The sequence below is a fragment of the Mobula hypostoma genome, chromosome 14, assembly GCF_963921235.1.
Source record: "Mobula hypostoma chromosome 14, sMobHyp1.1, whole genome shotgun sequence".
In the NCBI taxonomy this organism is placed as follows: Eukaryota; Metazoa; Chordata; class Chondrichthyes; order Myliobatiformes; family Myliobatidae; genus Mobula; species Mobula hypostoma.
Window position 1 is genome coordinate 22,431,320 of NC_086110.1, and position 26,173 is coordinate 22,457,492.

At 38.3% G+C, this 26,173-nt stretch overlaps 1 protein-coding gene across 1 annotated transcript in view; it reads right to left on the minus strand.

Annotated features, from left to right (window-relative positions):
• Nucleotides 1–862: 862 nt before the first annotated feature.
• ctcf (CCCTC-binding factor (zinc finger protein)) overlaps nucleotides 863–26,173 on the minus strand; it is a 31,062-nt gene continuing 5,751 nt past the window's right edge. The window contains exons 3-11 of the mRNA XM_063066803.1: nucleotides 13,666–13,836; nucleotides 12,258–12,391; nucleotides 11,105–11,225; nucleotides 10,370–10,519; nucleotides 9,091–9,251; nucleotides 8,440–8,622; nucleotides 5,526–5,661; nucleotides 4,846–5,028; nucleotides 863–2,565 (exon numbers count right to left, since the gene is read on the minus strand). Coding sequence (XP_062922873.1) covers nucleotides 2,402–2,565; nucleotides 4,846–5,028; nucleotides 5,526–5,661; nucleotides 8,440–8,622; nucleotides 9,091–9,251; nucleotides 10,370–10,519; nucleotides 11,105–11,225; nucleotides 12,258–12,391; nucleotides 13,666–13,836 — 1,403 coding nt within the window. The 3' untranslated portion in view covers nucleotides 863–2,401. The remainder of the gene's footprint in view (nucleotides 2,566–4,845; nucleotides 5,029–5,525; nucleotides 5,662–8,439; nucleotides 8,623–9,090; nucleotides 9,252–10,369; nucleotides 10,520–11,104; nucleotides 11,226–12,257; nucleotides 12,392–13,665; nucleotides 13,837–26,173) is intronic.

The following is a 26,173-nucleotide window of genomic DNA, read 5'->3' on the forward strand; positions in this document are numbered from 1 at the left end:
TGAAATAATAACAATGTATCCATGGACAACTGATCATACAAACATATATAAATCTCACCTTCAGATCAGAGGATTTAAATAACATATAGTAAAATCTGTCACCAACAGTTTAAAAATATTTGGATCACGGTTGCTCTTCAAAGGAGGAAATATCATGTCCTTACATGATCTCGAGTGTATGTGGCTTCAGATCTCATATAGTCAGCTGTTAACTGCCCTTTAAAATGCCCAAGCTACTAAGCTATTAAAATGCCCAACTGATAGGATAAATAAAAACTTCCTAGTGGCAGTGGGAAAGGACTGCAGCAGTTTTAAGGTAACAAAAGCAGCACCATAATTAGTGAAGGGCAATAAGGTCTACATTTCAGTAACTAATTAAAAATTAATTACATTCTCAATATACACCAGGACATAATGCATTATATACAAAATTAGTTTCTTAGTTAATAAATGACTGTTTAACAAACATTTTTCAACAAACTATACATTTTTTATTTCATTCCCTTGGCAGCAGTGCCAGTGGAATAAGCCCTTGAATTTCAGAGTTTTTAAGTTTTTATTAAGTTCAAAAATTTTGTTCTATAAGCCTTTCTGAGATGCATTTGAGAATAAAATCTAGCATGGAATCTTATGCGCCAAATTAATAGCAAATCTGAATATAATGCATTATCTCAGATAAAATGAAAATACAGCTTGCTTAAATTTGCAAAGTAGAGCAGAATTTCAGTGTTTCATGAACCATTATAAAAATAGCCATGCAGTCCCGTTACGCTATTTATAGTCAAAATTTTTAAATATCAAATATCAATTAATGAATATGCAAATGCAATATAAATTCACCAAAATGAAACAACACATGAAAGGCAGGTAAATGGTTTATTTACCAGCTGTACAGCACTACATTAATTAGATGCTTTACCCTAGCTTACACAAACCCATTGAAAGAGTATTTTTACATTGCTTCCTCATCAGCATGACTCCCTGTCCTTCACCAAAACAGTACAGCCACAATAAAAATAAACAAAATCAACCCAGAGTCAAATGCTAAAAAGGGGCAGAAAGCAGATTTAATTGCAATTCATCTAGAACAAAAAAAATTCATGTTGATTCAGCAAATAAAGCATATGTTTTCTGACATACTTTTGTGGCACATCTTTCTCGTATCTGCAACAGCGCAAACTTCATATTACTTTATTTTGCATCACAAAGCACAAATGGATATAATCAATCTTCAGAACTCTGCCTTCTAGTTTTAAAGGATTAGTTCCATCATGCCCTCTTACAAATATATCAGATACATGAGGTTCAGAGAAGCAAAAAGTAATAGGTGGGAGACAACCAACCTATAATGGAAATAAGTAATTAAAATTTACAACATTAAAATCTGCAACTTTAAAGGGATCTGTAGTATGCTGTGAATGTGCTCATTACAATTTGACATTTTCTGCTCTGAACAGCTCAATTTGCAAATTCTTTTTTTTACATGATTCTGCACATATTCACAAACATGGAAGAGTTTGACTCTTTGTGACAAATAATCTGTAAACGTCTCAAGCAGTGGTTAAAATGTTACTCTCCTGCACTTTTGATACATAATCACTAGAAAAGATTAAAATGTAAAAAAGTTATCTACAACAAGCATGACCATTTTTGAGATGCCCTGTACAAAAAAAAGGCAAACACACAACAAACGTCAGTGTTACTATGGGTGGTCAGTTCTAAAATAATTCATGTACTTGGAACTTAATTTAACAGTAACACAAAGATTTGAAATCAGTGATTTGCACTGTGAGACATCCAACTATTGCAAAAGAAACCAAAAATTGTCTTACCATTTATTACCAGGTTGCACAAAGTCATAGCTATTCTTCCAAAAATTCACAATTCATTTGTATTTAAAGTTTACTACAAGTCAAATTTCCACCTACTCACCTCTTAAGTAAGGCAGGATTTTTATGGTAAAAATAGCCTTTGTTCTTTGCAACATATATATATCACAATATTTCGTGCCACAGGAAAACATTCCTCTTATGCAAAAGGAGCTACGGCACAGATACTGTACACAATTGTTATTTAAGGACAGCAAACTAGTTTGCTGGCCGGTGTACATAAAGCGTACAAAGCATCTCATGGTGTACCATTTCAGTACTGAGAAATTATTCAGAGAAACATATCGGGGACATTTTTGACAAATAAAATAACAATTTCTGATTCATAAATAGCATTCTATGCTATATGAAGGGACTAGACTATATTCATTTAGCTTCCTGATGAAAAATTCTCTAGTACTCAAAAGGTTAAATGGCCTAAATCATTTCATATAAGCATGTGTCAAAGCAAAAAAATACATGTTTATTTTATTCCGTAGGGCCATATTATTAGCATGCCTGGCCTTCCTCCATCACCGGTCCATCATACTAAGGATCATCTCTGGTGTGATGTCTCCATTCTGAGCCTCAATTCCTGCTTGTGCCTGTACATCTTCCGCCTCAGGCTCTTTCTTTATTTCAACAATGATGTTTTCAATAGTTGTAGTCCCAGGTTCTTGTAACTGTTGACCCGTTCCTGTTCAGAAAACAGAACAAAATTAAAACTAGAAGTAAATGTGTCTTGAACAGAACCACGCTTTGGAAGCTGGGGAATTGAACAAAAGTACTTCATTCCAACAAGAAACTGGACAAGGAGAAGCAAATGTTACATGGACTATCTTTTTACATTGAAAAGACGCACAATAGTGCTGCAAATTAAGATATTCTTTCCTTAAACAACATGTCAAATTGCAGCTAATTGTTTCATACTACCAAGTCTAAAAGATAGCCATGACAGATCTGTTTAACAGTCAGGGTCTTTTTCCTCTGGAATAGTTAAGTGCCAGGAATTTAGTACCACTCTTTTGTAAAATACTAATATCTGCACCTTTACACAGCCTGGTTCCCTGTTTTTCTCAAAATAATTTCTGTTCTCATTCTTCTACTTTAAATATTTGTGAATTTTAGTTTGTAATGCAAGATGCTCATTCGGGATCATACCAAATGTATTAATTAATCTCACTATCTGCTTACTCCTTTTTAATTTCCTCAGGCTAGAGAATATAATACGAATTCTTCTCCTTAACCTGTGTAATGAATGAATACTAACTTAAGAACCCCTTAAGCCTGTTTCATCATTCAATAAAATCACAGCTTATCCTGCTCCACTTTCTTGTTCACTTTTGTTCTGATTCTCTTAGTAACCAAAAACCTAACACACTTAACTAAATTCAGAGAATGATGATCCCCATTCAACAGAGATTCTTATGATTTTTGTTTTTTTTTTAAAATAGCGCTTCACATAAAGAAATGTCTTCACACCCAACTTCTTATTTCAAGCCCAATTCCACTAGTTTTATACTCCCAACTACAGGAAACATCTCAGTTTATACCAATTCCTTTTAAAATCGTGTACGCCTCACTCTTCATTTTCCTAATCCTAAGTGAACAGAGCCAACATTCCACAAACGTATCCTTAGAGGGCAATTCCTCAATCCAAGTAGCAATCCAGGGTTTGCTTCCAGTGGAAGCATATTTTGCCCCGAATATGAAGGACCAAATCTGTGCACAAGACTGAGAAGCCTCAACAAACTACTATACAATAGAAGCAAACTTGCCTTCCTTTTGTTTTCAAACCCGCTTGCCTTAAGTCAACATACCACCTGCCTTCCTATTTTTTGTGGTATCTTTCATCATCCAGTAAGCAGTATTTATTGATTTGTCAGATAAAAGAATATATATATTTTTAGACTTTACTAAGTGAACCTCACATTTTCCAACATAATGCTCTATTTACAACCTTATTAACCCTGGTTATATTATATACAACCAGTCAACTCTGAGATCCATTTCCACTATTTCAATTACTATTGAACCCAAGAAATCTTGCTGGCAAGCAAGCCTTATGTTCTCAATATTGAACATAATTAAAACTATTACTAAAGGATGTAAATTGTTCTTAAAAAGTGTAAATATAAATTAGTAGAAAAAGACTTTTTTCCCTAATCTCCATTCAGGAAATCCTCAGTCCAGAGACAGGTACATTTATAATATCAGCGCAACATACACAAAATGCTGGTGGGCCTCAGCAGCCCAGACAGCATCTATGGAAAAAAGTAAACTGTTGATGTTTTGAGTCAAGACCCTTCATCAGCTTCTCTTGTTTGTACATTTATAGTACGCCAGAACTGACAGTCACTGGATCAGAGACTGAGGAATCCAAGTAGAATAGGGCTATGCCACTGGCCTTCATGTGGAATTCACTGACAAAGCAACGACTGATGAAAAGGAATATCTTAATTTAGCATATCACGATCTTAAAGTAGCAATACTGTCAAGTCCAAGGCTTGCTTGTTTTAGAATCAACATCAAACTGAACCTATTATGCTGATCAATAACAGACTGAATCCACAGTTAATGCTGTCAACATATTATTGAAGAACATCAAACCACTCAAAGGCAAAACTATATGTAAAACAAAGACAGACAAGCTCTAGGTCCAGCATCAGCTCAATCTGGAACCAAGCCAAACAAATCAATTTCATCAAGTTATCTGTCCCATCTAGGGTATCAGTTGGGTGTCACCCAAATCGTCCTTAATGGCCTCATGCTCAGAATAAATATGGAACATACAGGTAGCCTCTGATGCTCAAAATTTTGCTACCCAAAATTTATACGTGATATACAATAACTGCTGAAGGACAGGTTGTGGCTCATTAATACAACAGTTAACATTTAAACAGGGTCAAAGCTATACCAAAAACAGGATACTTCTGCAAAGTATGTTTACATGAAAACTTTTAAAAAAGCAGAGTACCAGTATTCTTGTTTGACTGATTAGTCTTGCCAGGTGGTCGACCCCTTCGTTTCTTGGCTGGCGTAGGTATTGGGATGACTTCTACAATAGGCGGCTCCTCCTCCTCCTCTTTCTCAGGCTTGCTCACATCTGGCTCATCATCTTCATCACCATCTAGTTCAGGTTCAGCAGTATCATCTTCATCTGCAAAAGTAACGTAATGGAAACAGGAATATTCAAGCATACCTAATTTAGCACTGGACTAAAGTCAACACATTCTTTTAACATTTTTTTGTACTTTGAGCTCTTTTACGTAATATTTTCACTGTTATATGAAGTCTGATATTGCTATTCACAATGGGTAGAATAACATGAATGAATCCATACAGACTTGAATTTTTCACATTACGAGTCACTAAACACTGAGTAGACATTATAGAACTTTGTAAAAAAAAGCGATTTTAAAAAGGTGCGAAGACCACTGAAAAACAGAAATTAATTAGATCAAAACACTAACATATTATTGTGCAAAAGACTCGACACCCTAGCTATTGTACATAAATTTTGTTTTTCGATATTTAGTTTTTAAATCGTGTACATTGCCAATCTTATTGACTGTAGAGATAATACAGATGATTTTGATTAAGGCTTTAGTCAAGATTATGGAGCTAAGTGTTGAGGACTGATGAATATAATATTACCACTATCAGAAGAGTCTCCTTTCTTGGACTGCATTTTTCGCTTCCTCCCTCGTCCCTTGCTCTTCTTGCGTTCAACTGCATCACCTTCCTCTCCTCCCGGCCCACTGCAATTCTCAGCATGTTTTGTCATTGTATTCTATAAAAAGCAAAGCAAGAAGGTCATCACAAACAATTTTAGTTTTAAAAAGAAAAAAAAACTTCAGGTTACAAAGACAAGTTTTTGATATATATATAAAACACCTTTGTTGGAATTTTTTTTAAAAAATATTATGAACATCCTAAGTAACACACACAAAAAATGTTGCCTGGCCTGCTGCGTTCACCAGCAATTTTGCGTGTGTTGCTTGAATTTCCAGCATCTGCAGATTTTCTGTTTGTGATTCCAAATAACACACTTTTTTCTTCGAGAAGTGGTATTTGCCAGAGTCCAATTGTATATAAAATATACAGTGGTGCTGGAAAGCTTGTGAACCCTGTAGAATTTTCTCTATTTCTGCATAAATATGACCTAAAATGTGATCAGATCTTCACACAAATCCTAAAACTAGATAAACTAAACAAACAACACAAAAAACATTGTACTTCTTATTTATTGAGAAAAGTTATCCAATATTACATGTATTTGTTGGGAAAAGTATGTGAACCTTTGCTTTGAGTAACTGGTGTGACCCTCTTGTATAGCAGTAACTTCAACCAAATGTTTCCAGTCACTGCTGATCAGTCCTGCACACTGGCCTGGAGGAATTTTTGGCCATTCCTCTTTACAAAACTGCTTCAGCTCTGGGATGCTGGTGAGCTTCCCTGCATGAACTGCTCACTCCAGATCCTTCACAACACTTCTATAGGATTAAGGTCAGGACTTTGTCTCGGCCATTTCAAAACGTAAATTTTCTTCACCATTCTGTTGTCGATTTACTCATCTTTCAAATCATTGTCTTGTTGCATTATCCATCTTCTATTAAGCTTCAGGTGATGGAATGCTACCCTGATATTCTCCTGTAAAATGTCTTGATACAATTTTTGAATTCATTGTTCCCTCACGGCTGCAAGCTGTCCAGGCCCTGAGGCAGCAAAGCCACCCCAAACTATGATGCTCCTTCCACCATGCTTCACAATGGGGATGAGGTTTTGGTGTTGGTGTACAGTGCTCTATTTCAGCAATGTGCATTTTTGCCAAACAGATCAATTTTTGCAAACTTGAGACATGCAGCAGTTTATTTTGGAGAGCAGTGGTTTCCTCTGTGGTGTCCTTCCACGAACACCATTCTTGTTCAGTGATTTTCTTATAGTGGACACATGAACAGAGACTTCAGCAAGTTCCAGAGATTTCTGCAGGTCTTTGCTGTTTACCCTTGGGTTCTTCTTCACCTCCTTCAGCATTGCACATTGTGCTCTTGATGTGTCCTTTGAAGGATGCCCACTCCTAGGGAGAGTAGCAACTGTAGAGAGTTTCCTCCATTTGTGGATAATTTCTCTTTCTGTAGACTGATAAACACTCAGGTCTTTAGAACTGCTTTTGTAGCCCTTTTCCAGCTTCATGCTTCTTCCAAGTTGCTCTGATCGAGGCATGGTGCCCATAAACAGATTTTTTTTTTGAGAAGAGCAGGCTCTGTCAGTAATCTGACATTGTGAGTCATTTTTATAGGGCAGGGCACCTCCACAACCCACACCTCCAATCTCATCTCATTGATTGGAGCACTTGATTCCAAATAACTTTTGTAGAAGGTTCACATGCTTTTTCCAACAAATGCAAGTAATATTGGATTATTTTTCTCATGAAATGAAAAAGTATTATCTTGTTTGTGTTATTTATTTAATTGGGTTCTCTATTTAGTTTTAGGATTTACATGAATACCTGATCATATTTTAGGTCATTTTTATGCAGAAATAGAGAAAATTCTACAGGGTTCACAAACTTCCTAGCGCCACTATATAAATGCTAGAAATATATGCCAATCAAGATGCAGTAATTCATTTTCAACATAAAATTTCCTTGAATTAACATAGTATTTTTCTACAGTTTTCAGTTTCTGCTATTTGTCCAACTACTCTAATGATTGTATTGTGCCCATTTATTGATATGCTTCCCCACTGGTCTTCCTTTAAACAGGAAGCCGCCTAAGCCAAGATTCCAGACCCAACAGAAAAAGACAATGGCGTGGCACTCCACCAATCAATAATCCTAATGCCACTGGCATTTAGTAGCACCAATGCTCCTTTATTACAGTCATGGCAGAGACAACAGATTTTTCACACACAGATACCTGCTCTTGATGATGAGTTAATTCACAAAATAAGACCTCAATTTCAGACTGTCATTTTAACGGTGTCTAGCATTGATAGTTGTATATCTAGATCATTGCGACAGCCTCTCAAAAGGAATAAGAACATGCAATTATTAAAGGTATGGTGCCATTGTCTAAACTACTGGACATGCAAGAGCAAAAATACGATGAGTCCAGATGGGGGCTTGATAGTGAATATGAATTCAGTGGTTTCTTTTTCTTTGCTGCATGACCTTATGAACTTTTTGGATAGCATATTAATCTCTTGAATTGAAAAACACAGCTCAGGTAACAAGTGCTATAGATTAGGGATAACAAGTACCAAAATATGCTCTAGAAGAAAATCTCATAATATCACACATGAAAAAACTCATATTAATTTATGAAGGGGCAGCACATCACTTCTTTGAGCTTTACATTTTTCTAGTCAAATTTTTGTACATTGTCATCTTTTCTGAAATATCTTCAGTTCTACCCTACCCTTTGAAACCTCACTGACCACTTTTATTACACATTTACACTTACATCTTTAATATAACTTAAGTCATCCCTTATTTCAGTGCCTCAACATAAATGACACTGCAAAGATGCAAACTATTAGGAATTTTAAACATTAAAATATTAGATACCTTACGAGTGAAGGCTTTGCCACATTTTGTGCACATAAAAGTTGCAGGAATAAAACTCGGATCATGGTAGCGCTTGAAGTGCATGTCCAACAGCTGTTTTTGCCGGAAAGTTTTATCACATTGGCTGCAAGAATAAGGCTTTTCTCCAGTATGAGTACGTTTGTGCATCACCATGTGACGCTCCTGCAGGATGGGAATGAAGGAAACTGCAGCATTAAATGAAGATAGTAAAACGACATCTGCTTAATGTTAGGGATACTTGAGGAACTACTTTTAGCCCTTGACATGTACACCTTGACTCCAACTTTAATTCAAAATCCATACCTGTCACTCATTCGTTCTGAAAGAAAACAATTGCAGTTCAAAAATGTTGTTCATGAACAAAATTGCTCATTTTCATTCATCTTCAATTAGTGACATTTATACAAGTGTTAGATTATTTTTCCACTAGTTGCACTTCATAAACTGTGTCCAAAATATACCTGCCCTAATCCATTTGAATTTCATTTCAATGTTACCATAGGTGCTGACCAACAATGGAAATAAAATTCCCATTTTTTGGCCTAAAGTTGCAATCACCAAAAATCCAAATCTTACTAAATACCCCACCTGCTACCCAAAGTAATATTAAGGATTGTACAACTACAATACCTGTTTACATGCATAATCGCAAAGTTCACATTTGAAGCGTTTCTCGTTCTTGTGAGATTTCTGATGTTGTATGAGGGCATATCGCTCATGGAAGACTGCATCACAATAACGGCACTTTTTGCCTGACTCAAGATAGGAATGCTGTTTTCTTAAATGAACACCTGTGAAGAGGATGGTCTGATGAGATTTAACTTGCATTTTATACCATTATTTACCATAAAATAGAGAGAACTACACAGGGATGCCACCTCAGCATCTAATGGAAGTAATGTAGCTTATTTATATACAAGTACCCTAAGTGACAATCTGCGCCAGAGATACATAAACTGTTGCTTTTTGTGTAAGCGTACACAAATCTCCCAGACACAAAATAATACATAGAACAGGGTATAGGAAAAAGATATGTTACATTAATGCAAAGAACTTTGCTGAAGTTTCATTTTGCCACAGTGGTAATGTAGTCTAATTAATATTTATTTAAAATTAATAAAAAGTTTAAATTGCTCAACGTGAGAAACAAATTGAAATAATGCACAACTTTCTTTAGAAACACCTTGAGAATAAGAATTGAAGTCAAACTTTCTTTGCAATAAATATATTTCATGTTATTCAGAATCTAGTGGCCAGAAAATTAATGACAATATTGCATACATGCAATAATGTAATGTGTTGAAGGTAATGAAGGAACAACCACGTGTCTCAGTCATAATTCATCATTTGTGATCACACAGTTCACTGAGTGTCTAAGAAACACTGCATTTAAAAAAAATGTGCTACACATTCAACGTAAAAAATTTAGATACTTAAAATTAACAGTGATAATGTTGAAGTGAAAAACTTTACATGAATTATTCTACAATATTTTGATATATTTTTCTCCTGGAAACAGAAGAAGAGGAAAGGATAAAAACACAAAAACAAAGGAAAGATAATGGAAAATAAACATCCATCCTCTGACATCCAAGTGCAAAGCAAAAGTGCCTAAACTAGGTACAAGATTAATACTTTGGTAACATCCACAAGATTTAATGAACTATAGTTCATGTGGGGTTAAACATCAGTTCTGAGCACAAGCTGTATGTCTTTAGTTGTTATTTTCTTCGATATGGATTCTGTTTAATATTCAAATTGTAAACTAACTGTAATACTGTTTGCATTAAAACTTGTACAACTGTATTAGAAATAGCGTCTGTCTGGAAACACATCAATAGTTCTCGATCATTATATTCCCCATTTTTGTACAATTATATTTAAATTTTGAAGATATAAATGCGCTTACCCAGATCACTTTTTCTAGCAATAACTGTGTCACAATGTGGACAGTGAAATTTGGCCACATTTTCTGTATGTTTCTGTAAAATGTGCATCTTCATTGTTCCACTTTGAGTGAAGCGAGCATGACAGATGTAGCATTCATACGGTTTCTCACCTGTTTGAGACATTCATATTATAAGAACACACTTTAAAAACGTCAAAATCTGGTAATGAATTGATAAATTACAATACCACACAATAGGCTTCAATGTTAATAATAAAGCACACTAGAATTTTTCAGAAATAAGAAAGCTCTTCACCTTTGAAGTTGACCATCTATATTACTGGAGTTTGATGGTTGAAGGAGATCTTTAAAGCTGATAAACATCACATAGTGACAGCACTACTTTGAAAACAAAGAGGCAAGCCCATGCATTTGTCCAAAATGTAAGACCTACACTAGTATGAATTCTGTTTATCACCCTCTTTCTAGAAGAGGCATATTTCAGAATAAAAACTGTTGCTGAGAAGGATTTTGAAAAGTATCAAACTATAAATATAAAGCATTGAACATAAAGTAACATCACCAATCATTTACTTTACGAGGAATTAATGATGCACACAACTGAATATTGCCAGCTAGGCGTCAGGTAAATATTAATTACTCTTTTATGTCACAACTTAGGTGCATACGTAATAAGTAGAGAAATAAGCATTGCACTCAATTGCAAATAGCAGAATACACTATATATTACTGTACCAGAGTGTGTCCTCATGTGTCGTTTCAGTTTATAGGTGTCCCTGCTGGCATAGCTACAAAGACTACATTGGAACGGGCGTTCTCCAGTATGAGAGCGAATGTGACGCTTTAACTTACTGACCTGAAAACCAAAACAGATATTTCACTCCCTTTTAATTTGTTTGACCAATAATCAATTCTAACTATTGCCAGTATTTACATTTTGCTGCCCAATATCACTAACAAACTCCCTAAAATGCATTATAATTTTACGAACACAAGAGATCCTGCAGATGCTGGAAATCTATAGAAACACACACAAAATGCTGAAGAAACTCAGCAGGTCAAGCAGCATCTACAGAAATAAACAAACAGTCGACGTTTTGGACCAAGACCCTTCTTCAGGACTGTTTTTAAAATGTAATAAGGTGGAACAAAGTAAAATAATAATAATGGAAAATAAAGCATAACAGCTAGAGAGAGTGTAGTGCAGGTACAACATCATGACGAGGTAGCCTGCGAGGTCAAGAGTCCTTCTTATCATTCTAGGGAAGGATTCATTTAGAAATCTGATAACTGCAAAGTAGAAGCTGTCTTTGAGACTGGTGGTATGTGCTTTCACTTCTAGGAACTCAAAGCTCTCAACCTTAATATTATTGATGCTGAGAGAAGCACATCAATGACCAGCTCGTTTGCTTCAGTGACACTGATGGAAAGGTTGTTGTCATAACACCATATTACTAAACACTCTATCTCCTTCCTGTACTCCAACTTTTGGTTGTGTGAGATATGGCCTAATGTAGACTCTTTCAGGATAGATAGTCAAAGATCTGTAGCCTTGTGGAAAATGCAGCATGGGAAACTGGCCAGAAAAGCACAAGACGGAGTAGAAACTGAATGAATGGAAACTTCAACGAATGAAGTGAGGTAGAGAAGGCAAACAATGTTCTTAAAGGTCAAGAAAATGAAGGGTCAAAATCAGATGATGCAGCAAATCTGCACCCTACATCACACATACACAAGATTTTCGTGATGAGGGAATTCTATCTGAACCTTGCAGATATTACGACAACAAATTTTAATTTTATTCTAATGCATAAATAGAATTTCAATTTGCCATTTACTATCGTTTCATGAACCTAATGAAGACAAAGATTTAAAATTTTATTCTTACCTCCACACTAGCATAGTCACACATTGAACATTTAAAAGGTTTCTCATGGGTGTGTTTGTAGCGACGATGCCGTACCAACTCCCCACTGGTCACAAATGCCATATCACAATCAGGACACTTATGTGGTTTAGTACCTACAATTACAAACATCATATTGTTCTCATTTCATATCATTCCTCTTACTACGTGCAAAATTATTAGTAGTGAATCCTTAACTTTTAGCTTTATGAACTTAAACCATCTATTTATCACCTACTATTTTAAATTTTTTTTTAAACTTTACTAGTCAAATTTAACTAAACTTATTTTTCAAAATAATCCCATTGAGAATTTTCATTCATGCAGATCCATACATAGTTGAAAGATCAGCTTTATTACATGCACATAGAAACACAGTGAAATGCACCACTTGCATCAACGACCACAGTCGAAGAACATGCTTGGGGCAGCCTGCCTCTGGCACCAACATGGCATGCCCACAACTTATTAACCCTAACTGGTTAATCTTTGGAATATGGGAGGAAATCAGAGCAGCTAGAGCAAACCCACACAGTCATGGGGAGAGCATACAAACTCTTTATAAACAGCAGGGGGATTTGTACCCTGATTGCCAGAGTTGTAGAGTGTTATACTAATTGGTAAACCTCTCTATACTTCTGTCCTGTATTGGTTGCATTTCTGTAAGCAATAAAATGGTTAACCAATGGATTATAATCAAAATTCATGAAAGAGATATCTAAGATAAAAGCAGCAAAGATGTTTCCACTGATAAGTTAGACTAGAACTAGAAGATATTGCCTCAAAATTCAGAATAGATTTAAAACAGAGGTGATGAGATGCTGTTTTTCCCAGAGTAGTGAATCTGTGTAATTCTCTACCCAGGGAAGCAGTAGAGGCTACCTTATTTAATATATTTAAGACAAAGTTAGATATTTTTGTCAACTAGCTGCACCACTTCTATGAATGAATGGACTACCTCTGGCATAGATTGGTTCTGCATGCTATGCACTGATATAAATGTCTTCTAAAGGAAACCTGATCACTTCTTAATTATGTCTCCATCATGGTCAAGTTATTTTTCATTTCTTCTAGCCAAATGAGTAGAGTTACTTTTTGCCAACTGAAACTGCAAACTTTTCCCTACATCCCAGATGAGATTTTAATTTGTTTGTACATGGAAAAAAAAGTTTAATAGGTAGCTTTTGAATTAAACAATGAATATACATATAAACTAACTTGTGTGACAAATTATTTTCTGAGCTAATGTACAAATCAAACATGAACTTAAGACAATACACAGGATTTTTTCCCATAAATCTTGTGCAAAAACATAGAACTATATTCTGGCATTGATAATTTTGAAATATTCCAACACTATAAATACTTAATTCAAAGTTAGTTTTGTTACCTGTGTGTGTGTTGAGATGATTTCTCAACAATGTAACTGTTCGAAAAGCTCTCCCACAAAGGTGACACTTATGCGGCCGCTCATCAGTGTGGCTTTTCATATGACGATCTAAATTAGAACGTCGGGGGCAAGTGTAGCTGCACAATTCACATTGGAATGTTTTCTTTACCCCTAAAGTAAAAAGAAACACGTTTATGTTCAATTATATGCCTAAGAATACATTTTTCTACAGGAGATAGGGTATAAAACTGATTTCAAAAGCCACTGTTCACAATTGTCTTCAACATAAAATTTGCTGTTCAGAGTCTACTATACCTTCTGTGTATGCAACAACTTCTAACCCAACATCAGCAAAAGCAAAAAGCAAAGATAATTGACTACAGGAGGAGGAAGCCGGCCAGTCCCACTTGGGGATCAGCTGCTTTAAATTCCTTGGGAGCAGAACACAAGCGCCATCAAAAAGGCAGCATGAATGCACCTCTTTCTTCTTAGAAATTTGTGCAGATTCAGCATGTCACTAAAGTCTTTGACAAACTTCTATAGATGCATAGTGGCGAGTATTGTAACTGGCTTCATCACAACTTGGTATGGAAAAAAAAACAATGCCCAAAAACATAAACGTCTACAAAAAGAGATGGATATAGCCCAGTCCATCACAGACAAATCTCTCCCCATCATTGAGCATATTTACATGGAGTGCTGCCACAAAACAGCAGCATTCATCAGTAAGGATTCTCACTATCCGGCCATGATCTCTTCTCGCAACACACACAAAATGCTGGTAGAACGCAGCAGGCCAGGCAGCATCTATAGGAAGAGGTACAGTTGACCTTTCCCGCCGGGATGCTTCATCAGGACTAACTGAAAGAAGAGATAGTAAGAGATTTGAAGTGGGAGGGGGAGATCCGAAATGATAGGAGAAGACAGGAGGGGGAGGGATGAAGCTAAGAACTGGAAAGTTGATTGGCAAAAGGGATACAAGGCTGGAGAAGGGAGAGAATCATGGGATGGGAGGTCTAGGGAGAAAGGGGGAGGGGAGCACCAGAGGGAGATGGAGAGCAGGCAAGGAGTGATTGTGAAAAGGACAGAGAAAGAAAAAAGAGAAAAGGAAAAAAGGGGGGGGAAATAATAAATAAATAAAGGATGGGGTAAGAAGAAGAAGAGGGGCATTAACAGAAGTTAGAGAAGTCAATATTCATGCCATCAGGTTGGAGGCTACCCAGACGGAATATAAGATGTTGTTCCTCCAACCTGAGTGCGGCTTCATCTCGACTTAGAGAAGGCCGTGGATAGACATGTCAGAATGAGAATGGGATGTGGAATTAAAATGTGTGGCCACTGGGAGATCCTGCTTTCTCTGGCGGACAAAGCGTAGGTGCTCAGCGAAGCGGTCTACCAGTCTGCGTTGGGTCTCGCCAATATATAGAAGGCCACATCGGGAGCACCGGACACAGTATATCACACCAACTTCTAGCTACTTCAATCTGGCATAAGGTAGAGGAGGTTCAGGTCCCACACCACTGGGTTCAGGAATGGTTTTACCATCAAGATCCTGTACCAAAGATAACTTCACTCACAACTCTTAACCAATTCTACAACCTACAGAATGACTTTCAAGAACTCTACAACTCATGTTCTCACTATTATTTATTTTTCATTTTGACATTTTGTCTTCTTTTGCTCATTGGCTGTTTGTCAGTTTTTTAATGTATAGTACTTCATAAATTCTATTGTATCTCTTTATTTTCCTGTAATTGCCTGCAAGATGAATCTCAAGGTAGTGAATGACAGCATATGCATATTTTAATAATATTTGACTTGACTTATATCGAGGATACTTTACTGTCTATGATAGTGAAAGCACTGAGCAGTGCATGATACATTTATAAACTGATGGAATTATACACAAGACAAAAAACATATCAATTCTAAAAACAGCATTCATGGAAAAATTTACCACCATGACCAGAATTTGAAATATTCTATCAAATATGAACTAATGATGATTTAAAAGTGGACCAATATTTATGAACAATTTAGGTATCACACTCACAGCATCTGAGTAAGGACACAGAAACAAAGAGCTTCCATGTTAAGACAAATGATCCAGTTAATGAAATTCTTACAACAGATAGAAAGTGTTTTGTATAACCATCTAACAAGGAATAAAGTTGCCAAGATCATTAGCTATGAGGTACCCTTCCATCTTTTGTGAAGCAAAATATAGTAAGGATTCTTGTCTGTTTTGGTCCCTCCCAAAAGAAAAACTTCATTTTCCCTCTCTCAGTTAATTCAGCATGGCCTACTGGGTAAGCTCCACTAAGTCAATGTATAAACTGATTCTGGTAATAATCTTGCAGGTGTCTTGAAACTTTAGCTGAAAATATTACCTACAAAGATAACAAGGCCCTATTTATACAAAAACAGGCTACTCCAGATGGTAGAAATCTAAATTATTATCAAAAAATTACGGAAATTTCAGTTCAAGCAGCACCAATAAAGAAAGACAAAACCATTGACCAAAATATTAACTGTGTTTTGCACTTTGAAAACCCTCAATCGGTTTGTACTTGCAGAATATTTTGTTTTAAAGATATACTTATTTGTACAATAAACTTTATGTTAACAGTAAAGAGATAAAACTAAATAGACATCATTGGCACCTCAGCAACAAATTTGTACAAAGCATAACACACCCAGCCCAACCAACCTGGCTAGATACTTTTTGTAAAATCAGATAACTAGTGTCTATATTGGGATAGTTCTGAAGTAACAAAAGCCTGATGTTGTATTTAGAATTCTAAGTCCCTGGTGTTCTACCAGACAACTCCACAACAATCCCCGAGTTTGCCTCATCTCAATAGCAGACAACTCTTGACAGCTCCCCACAAAACTGCAACTTCTGCCACCACCTCCATGGCATAAGAGAAATTAACCACCCAAATGTTCCTTCCCAAGTCAGACTTATTCTTGACTTGGAAAAATTCTGCCATTCCTTCATCACCAAGAACACATTGGAGAATGAGCTTCTATAGGAACCCAACAGGTCAAGCAGCATCTGTGAAGGCTAATAGTGAATCAATGTTTCAGGTTGAGACTCTTCATCTGGTTTAAGTCAGGTTGTGCACAATCTAACATCATGTACATTGAATTCTTTCATTTCAGTAACTTGCACTCATTTGGTCCCTTTTTCTCTTTCTGATTTACCCAAGTCCCATAATACACACCCATCTTTCCAAATTCTACCCTACTCCCCCCTCCCATAAATCCTATCGCCTAGTTTCTTCCATCACCCCCTTCAGCCCATCATCTAAACAATCATCCCACTGGACCCCTATCCTTCCCCCGTCAATTCCCTCCTTCATTTGGTTGCGCTCCTCACGTTCTTTCTTATCACATTCCATAACTTGAACCGTTCATTGTCCTCACTGATTACCTCGCAACTCAGCCTGTCACTGTCTCTATGCCACCCATCGCCAATAAATCCCAACCCACCAGGATCCATCTATTGTTTCCCAGCTCTCCCGCTCACTTCTTTAGATTGGTTATCTTGCCTCTGCTCTTTCAGTTTATTTCCCTCCTTGAAACTGCCTGCCCTATCAGGTATCTTCAGTGGTTTGTTTTTAGCTCCAGATACTCGTATCTACATTTTCTTGTGTCTCCTCAAACACTCTACCAAACTGTAGGAATTTATCAAAAAAAAGGGATAAGCAATAAATGATAACCTTGCCACTGACACACACCCCGTCAAGTTTTTAAAAAAAATATCAATATGGTTATGAAAGGAAAGAAACATAGAAAAACTACAGCACAATACATGCCCTTCGGCCCACAATGCTGTGCTGAACATGTACTTACTTTAGAAATTACCCAGGGTTACCCATAGCCCTCTATTTTTCCTAACATTAACAAGCAATTTTGAGTACTTTTGAAAATATAACTAGTCAATAAATAATTTAATTGAATTAGATAAGCAATATACTGGTTCATGAAACTGAAGGTTAATACATTAACTTGAGTAGCAGACTGAAATAAATGGTTCACCTTCAAGAAGGAAAGCTGCAACAAGCAAGGCACTAGAATCACTGCTGGATCTGAGCCACTTAGAATCTATTGTTGTGAATTAGATGAGGTGTCCAAGCAAATTTTTTTTTGCAAACTTGGGATTTAAAAAAGCTGAAAAATAAGTTGGAAAAGGACCCAAAAAATGCCTATAAATTAAAATAGGATAGAGATCTTGCTACAGCTCTTCAAGGCTTTGGTGAGACCATTCCACATGGACAAGTGATAAGAGAATAAACCTTTGGAACTCAAAAGGCATTAATCACTCAGAAACGAGGGTGCTGAATATAAAGACAGATACCCAATGTAGATGGAGAAATCAAATTCGGAATTTTGTCTGTAAGTCAAGGCAAGCATTCAAAACAATATAAAAATGTTGAATCACTACGCTGAGAAAAAGTCAATGAGAAAAGTGATAAAATCTGACCTAATTACAGAGTTTAAGCATCACATCAGATTAAAAAGGTGTACAGTAAATAAATCAGAAATCATCTGAGGAAGTGGCAGCACGTGACTAACAAAGTTATTAACCAGAGAGTTTGAGAGCAGGAGATTTAGAAGACTGTAAAAACACCCATGACTATATTAAAAAAAGAAGAAAATAAATGCAGGTACGAGACACAAAAACAGGAGAAATTGTAATGGGCATTAAGAAACACCTGAAAACTTGAACAAATATTTTGACTTACTTTTCATTAAAAACCATTTTTCCTGATGTTTGCATTCAACTGCTGAAACCAAAGTAATATATTTCTGCACTTACAGTGTGAAATGCAAACTGACTGTGACTTACTGACTTGACAGTTGAATTAGTCTTGTTGAAGTTCCCAGCATTATTCAGGTGAGAATTGTGTCAGTGGACCAAAGGAGCAATAAATTATCACAGGAGGGCAAACCTGATGCAGGATGCAATATTTCACATTTAAGCTTCAAATGCCTTTTTATCAACTTTGAGCATAAACATATTAGAGTATTGTGTAAATATGATTTTAGGTTTTTTTTATTATTTCAGCCTTTTTGATTGATCTTTCAATGGCTCAGATGAACAGTCAGAACACCATCAAGACAGGGTGAGGGCATAACTTCCCACTTGCGAACTTCATCTCATGGAATAGCTGCAACAGTCAAGTCTTAACAGAGTTGGACTTGCAGTGATATGCAAACAGACAGTAAGCCAGGGTGGCACGCATTCGACTTAATAAATGGGATTGATTGAGTAACTGAGAAGGTATGTAGCTTGCCAGAGAGTTTAGAACCTGGGAAAATGATCATTATGAAAACTAACTTTAAAAAGGGTGTTTACAAATCTTTGGAATTCCCCGTCTGGGGCAGAATTAAGTATTTTCACGGGTAACATTTCCAGACTTTTAGTCAAGGTACTACTGGGAAAATGGACAAGGCATACAATCAGCCACAATCTCACTACATTATAGACCTGAAAGACTACATACCCTTTTACTAGATTATAGGGCATCCTATAGCTACAAGAACAATTCCTGGCTCTACAGTGCTATGTATCTACTCAGTCAACATGAATGGATCAGAACATGATAAGATCAAAAGACATAGCACAATTAAGCCATTCAGTCCATTGAGTCTGTGCCACCATTTCATCACGACCGATCCATTACCCTCTCAGCCCCATCCTCCTGCCACTCCCAATAAACTTTTATGGCCTGACTAATCAAGAACCTATCAAGCTCTGCCTTAAATGCGTTGTTACTTGGTCTCCTCTGACGCCTGTGGCAACAAATTCCACAGATTCACCACCCTCTGGCTAAAGAAATTCCTCCTCATCTGTTCTAAATGGACGTCCCTCTGTTTAGAGACTGTGCCCTCTGGTCCTAGACTCACCCACAAAAGGAAACAACCTCTTCACATCCACTCTATCTAGACCTTTCAACATTTGATGTTTCAATGAGATCCCTTCTCATTTTTCTAAATTCCAGCAAGTACATGCTCAGAGCTTTCAATAACTGCTCATTTGCTAACCCTTACATTCCCGGAATCATTCTCCACTGAACCCTCTCCAATGCCAGCACATCTTTTCTTAAATAAGGGGCCCAAAACTGCTCACAATACTCCAAGTGAAACGTCACCAGTGCCTTATAAAAGCAAAGATCTATGAATTGAATTGACTTACATCCTTCAAATACACGAGGAGTAAAATTCTTTACGTTACATCTCCAATCAAATGTGCATTTATAGTAATTTATAATAAATACAACAAGATAGTCAATATAACATAAAAATTCATGCATCAGCATGAATTCAGCAATCTGATGGCCTGGTTCAAGAAGCTGTCCCAGAGCCTGTTGGTCCTGGCTTTTACGCTGCAGTACTGTTTCCCGGATGGTAGCAGCTGGAACAGTTTGTAGTTGGGGTGACTCGGGTCGCCAATGACCCTCCGGGCCCTTTTTACACACCTGTCTTTGTAAATGCCCTGAATAGGGGGATGTTCACATCTACAGATGTGCTGGGCTGTCCGCACCACTCTCTACAGAATCCTGCGATTGAGGGAAACACAGTTCCCATACTAGGTAGTGATGCAGCCAGTCAGGATGCTCTCAATCATGTCCCTATAGAAAGTTCTTAGAATTTGAGGGGCCATACCAAACTTCTTCAACTGTCTGAAGTGAAAGAGGCACTGTTGTGCCTTTTTCACCACACAGCCGGTATGTACAGACCACGTGGGATCCGCGGTGATGTTTATGCCAAAGAACTTAAAGCTGTTCACCCTCTCAACCCCAGGTCCAATGATGTCTATGGGGGTTAGCCTGTCTCCATTTCTCCTGTAGTCCACAACCAGCTCCTTTGTTTTGTCGACATTGAGGGAGAGGTTGTTTTTTTGACACTACTGTGTCAGGGTGATGACTTCCTCTCTATAGGCTGCCTCATTATTATTTGAGATTAAGCCAATCAGTGTACTATCGTCAGCAAATTTAATTAGCAGATTGGAGCTGCGGGTGACGATACAATCATGGGTATACAGAGTAAAGGAGGGGACTTAGTATACAGCCCTGAGGGGCACCTGTGTTGAGGGTCAGAGGTGAGGGAGCCCATTCTTACCACCTGCCAGCGATTTGACAGGATATTCTAGTCCTCATGAAACGAATGCTAACACTGCATTTGCCTTCCTCACCACCAATTCATCCTTAATTTAACCTTAAGGAATGTCGCACAAGGTCTCCCAAATCCCTTTGTACCTCGGATTTTTGAATTTTCTCTCTTTTAGATAATAGTCTATGCTTTTATTCTGTCTACCAAAGTGCATGGCCATACACTTCCTGATACTATATTCCATCTGCCACCTATTTACCCGTTCTCTAAATCTGTATAAGCACTTCTGCAGCCTCTCTGCTTCCTAAACACCACCTGCCCCTCCATCTTTACTCGTAGCCAAACTTGGCCACATACCCATCAAATTCATCATCCAAACCATTGACATACAACATAAAAAGAAGCGGTCTCAACAGAGACCCCTGTGGAACACCACTAGTTACCAGCAGCCAATCCAAAAAGGATCACTTTATTCCCACTCTTTGTCTCCTGCCAATCAGCCAGTGCTCTATCCATGCTAGTATCTTTCCTGTAAAACCCTGGGCTCTTGCCTTGTTTAGCAGCCTCATGTGCAGCACCTTCTGAAATTCCAAGTACACAACATTCACCAATTCTCCTTTGTCTATCCTGCTTGTTACTTCTTCAAAGACTTCCAACAGATTTGTCAGACAAGATTTTCCCCCTGAGAAACCATGCATATTTTATCATGTGCCTCCAAGTACCCCAAAACCACATCCTTAATGAACGACTCTAATACCTTCCTAACCACTGAGATCAAGCTAACTGAACTCATTTAGAACCATCAGGTCCAGGTGATTATCTACCTTCACTGTCCTAAAATCCATCTCCCTAGTAAGAGCAACTTCTGCCCCTTGACTCCCTCAAACTTCCGGCATACTACTAGTGTTTTCTACAGTGAAGACTGATGGAAAATACTTAATCAGTTCATCCACCATTTCCTTCTTTCCCATAACTATTGCTCCAGTGTCATTTTCCAGCAGTCCAATATCTACTCTCGCCTCTCTTTTCTCCCTATATAAAAACAATTTCTATCATTTTTGTTATTATTAGCTAGCTTACTTTCATATTTCATTTTCTCCCCTCACCTTTACTTTTATTTTCAAGTTGCTTTGTGTTGGTTGTTGAAAATTTCTCAATCTTTTAATTCTCACTAATCTTTGCTTTATTATATGCCCTACCTTTTGCTTTTATGTTGGCTATGACTTCCCTTGTCAGCCATAGTTGCGTCATCCTGCCTTTAGAATATTTCCTCTTCTTTGGTATGTATCTATCCTGTGCCTTCTGAATTGATCCCAGAAACTCTAGCCATTGCTGCTCTGCCATTATCCCTGCCAGTGTCCCCTTCCAATCAACTTTGGCCAGGTCCCCTTTCATGCCTCCGAATTTCCCTTTATAATATTGATTCCTCTGACTTTAGCTTCTCCCTCTCACGTTACAAGTCCAGTCTATCTCATACCTGGCTCATCCCTAATCATTACCTGTTTATTACACCACACCCAATCCAGATTTGCTGATTCCCTAGTGGTCTCAACCACAAGCTGCTCCAAAAAGCCATATTGGAGGTATACCACAAATTCTCTCTCTAGGAATCCAGCATCAACTTGATTTTTCCAATCTATCTGTATATTGAAATCCCTCATGACTAATTTAATACTGACTTTTTGACATGCTTTTTCTATCTCCTGCTGCAATGTGTAGACTGCATCCTGGCTACTGTTCAGAGGCCTGCAATAATTCCCATCAGGGTCTGCTTTTCCTTGCAGTTTCTTAACTTCACTCACAAGGATTCCACATATTCTGATCCTATATCACTTCCTTCTAAGAATTTGATTTCATTTTTACCAGCAGAGCCACTCCCTCTCCTGACCACATGCCTGTCCTTTTGATAAATTGTGATTCCTTGAATATTAATTTCCCAACTACAAACATCTTTCAGCTAGGACTCTGTGATACCCACAATGTCATACATGCCAATCTCTCACTGCACTATAAGAGGGGGGGAAGGGGAGGAGGGGTCGCATTACTGGTCAGGGATACTATTACAGCCACAGAAAGGGTGGGTAATGTAGCAGGATCTTCTCTTGAGTCAGTATGGGTAGAAGTCAGAAAACAGGAAGGGAGCAGTTACTCTATTGGGAGTATTCTATAGGCAAACTGGTAGCAGCAGAGATACAGAGGAGCAGATTGGGAGGCAGATTTTGGAAAGGTGCAAAAATAACAGTGTTGTTATCATGGGTGACTTTAAATTCCCTGATATTGATTGGCACCTGATTAGTTCCAATGGTTTAGACGGGGCAGAGTTTGTTAAGTGTGTCCAGGACGGATTCCTGTCACAGTATGTTGATAGACCGACTAGGGGGAATGCCATACTAGATCTAGTGTTAGGTAATGAACCGGGTCAGGTCACAGATCTCTCAGTGGGTGAGCATCTGGGGGCCAGTGACCACTGCTCCCTGGCCTTTAAGATTATCATGGAAAAGGACAGAATCACAGAGGACAGGAAAAATTTTTAATTGGGGAAGGACAAATTATGAAGCTAAAAGGCTAGAACTTGTGGGTGTGAATTGGGATGATGTTTTTGCAGGGAAATGTACCATGGACATGTGGTCGATGTTTAGGGATCTCTTGCAGGATGTTCGGGATGAATTTGTCCTGGTGAGGAAGATGAAGAATGGTAGGGTGAAGGAACCATGGGTGACAAGTGAGGTGGAAAATCTAGTCAGGTGGAAGAAGGCAGCATACATGAGTTTTAGGAAGCAAGGATCAGATGGGTCTATTGAGGAATACAGGGTAGCAAGAAAGGAGCTTAAGAAGGGGCTGAGGAGAGCAAGAAGGGGACATGAGAAGGCCTTGGCGAGTAGGAAAACCCCAAGGTTTTCTTCAATTATGTGAAGAACAAAAGGATGACAGGAGTGAAGGTAGGACTGATTAGAGATAAAGATGGGAAGATGTACCTGGAGGCTGTGGAAGTGAGCGAGGTCCTCAATGAATATATCTCTTCGGTATTCACCAATGCGAGGGAACTTGATGACAGTGGGGACAATATGAGTGAGGTTGATGTTCTGGAGCATATTGATATTAAGGGAGAGGAGGTGTTGGAATTGTTAAAATACATTAGGACGGTTAAGTCCCCAGGAACTGATGGAATATTCGCCAGGCTGCTCCATGAGGCGAGGGAAGAGATTGCTGATCTTTATGTCCTCACTGTCCACGGGAATGGTACCGGAGGATTGGAGGGAGGTGAATGTTGTCCCTCTGTTCAAAAAAGGTAGTAGGGATAGCCCGGGTAATTATAGACCAGTGAGCCTTACGTCTGTGATGGGAAAGCTGTTGGAAAAGATTCTTAGAGATAGGATCTATGGGCATTTAGAGAATCATAGTCTGATCAGGGACAGTCAGCATGGCTTTGTGAAGCGCAGATCATGTCTAACAAGCCTGATAGAGTTCTTTGAGGAGGTGACCAGGCAAATAGATGAGGATAGTGCAGTGGATGTGAACTACGTGGATTTTAGTAAGGCATTTGACAACGTTCCACACGGTAGGCTTATTCAGAAAGTCAGAAAGCATGGGATCCAGGGAAGTTTGACCAGGTGGATTCAGAATTGGCTTGCCTGCAGAAAGCAGAGGGTCGTGGTGGAAAGTACATTTGGATTGGAGGATTGTGACTCGTGGTGTCCACAAGGATCGGTTCTGGAACCTCTACTTTTCGTGATTTTTATTAACGACCTGGATGTGGGGGTAGAAGGGTGGGTTGGCAAGTTTGCAGACGACACAAAGGTTGGTGGTGCTGTAGATAGTGTAGAGGAGACATTGATAGGATGCAGAAGTGGGCAGAGAAGTGGCAGATGGAGTTCAACCCAGAGAAGTGCGAGGTGGGACACTTTGGAAGGACAAACTCCAAGGCGGAGTACAAAGTAAATGGCAGGATACCTGGTAGTGTGGAGGAGCAGAGGGATCTGGGGGTGCATGTCCACAAATCCCTGAAAGTTGCCTCACAGTTAGATAGGATAGTTAAGAAAGCTTATGGGGTGTTGGCTTTCGTAAGTCAAGGGACAGAGTTTAAGAGTCACGAGGTAATGAAGCAGCTCTATAAAACTCTGGTTAGGCCACACTTGCTGGAGTGTCCAGAACTGTGTCCAGTTCTGGTCACCTCACTATAGGAAGGATGTAGAAGCATTGGAAAGGGTACAGAGGAGATTTACCAGGATGCTGCCTGGTTTAGAGAGTATGGATTATGATCAGAGATAAAGGGAGCTAGGGCTTTACTCTTTGGAGAGGAGGAGGATGAGAGGAGACATGACAGAGGTGTACAACATATTGAGAGGAATAGATAAGAGTGGATAGCCAGCGCCTCTTCCCCAGGGTACCACTGCTCAGTACAAGAGGACATGGCTTTAAGGTAAGGGGTGGGAAGTTCAAGGGGGACATTAGAGGAAGATCAGGGAGTGGTTGGTGCGTGGAATGCACTGCCTGAGTCAGTGGAGGAGGCAGGTACACTAGTGAAATTTAAGAGACTACCAGACAGGTATATGGACGTATTTAAGGTGGGGGTTTATATGCGAGGCAGGGTTTAAGGGTCTGCACAACATTGTGGGCTGAAGGGCCTGTACTGTGCTGTACTGTTCCAGGGCCTGTACTGTACTGTACTGTTCTATGTTCTATCACCTACCTTATTTTATATACTCTGTGCACTCAAATATAACAACTTCAGTTCTGTATGTCACCCTTTTCAATTTTGTCCCCCTTTTACACTGCAACTATCTCACTGACAGCAATTTTGCCTGTCCTCCCTGATAGTCTCACTATACACTACCTCTGCCCGTAAACCAACATCCCTATCTGCAGCCCCATCACTGACTCCCAACACTCCTGTCAAATCAGTATCACCTCCTATCTATGATATACCATGGAAACAGAACAAAATATATTGCAGTTATTAGGCAGAGCTACTCTAACCCAGTACTGCCTCCTCAGCGACAAAGGCAGGAGCAGAGCATTTGGGATCACGACAACCTACAACCCATATACTACCTTGACTTGGAAATATGTCATCACTGTGTCAAGGTCACTGGAACCAAACTCTGGAACTTTCTACTCAAGAGTACCATGGGAGCTCGTTCTTCAATGGCTCAAGACTCAGGCTCATTTTACAAGACAATAGAGAAAGACCAGGGCAGGTTTCATTAATGATAACTACATCTATAAATGAATAAAATCCTAATAACCAAATTTAAGCAAGAGGGGAAAATAAACACAAATTCTTTAAACATATTACAAATGAAGATGCTAAGTTAATACTGACCCAGTTCAATGATGGTCTCAGCAATAATGATCAAATAATTTAAGCTGGACTGGGCACTTCCCC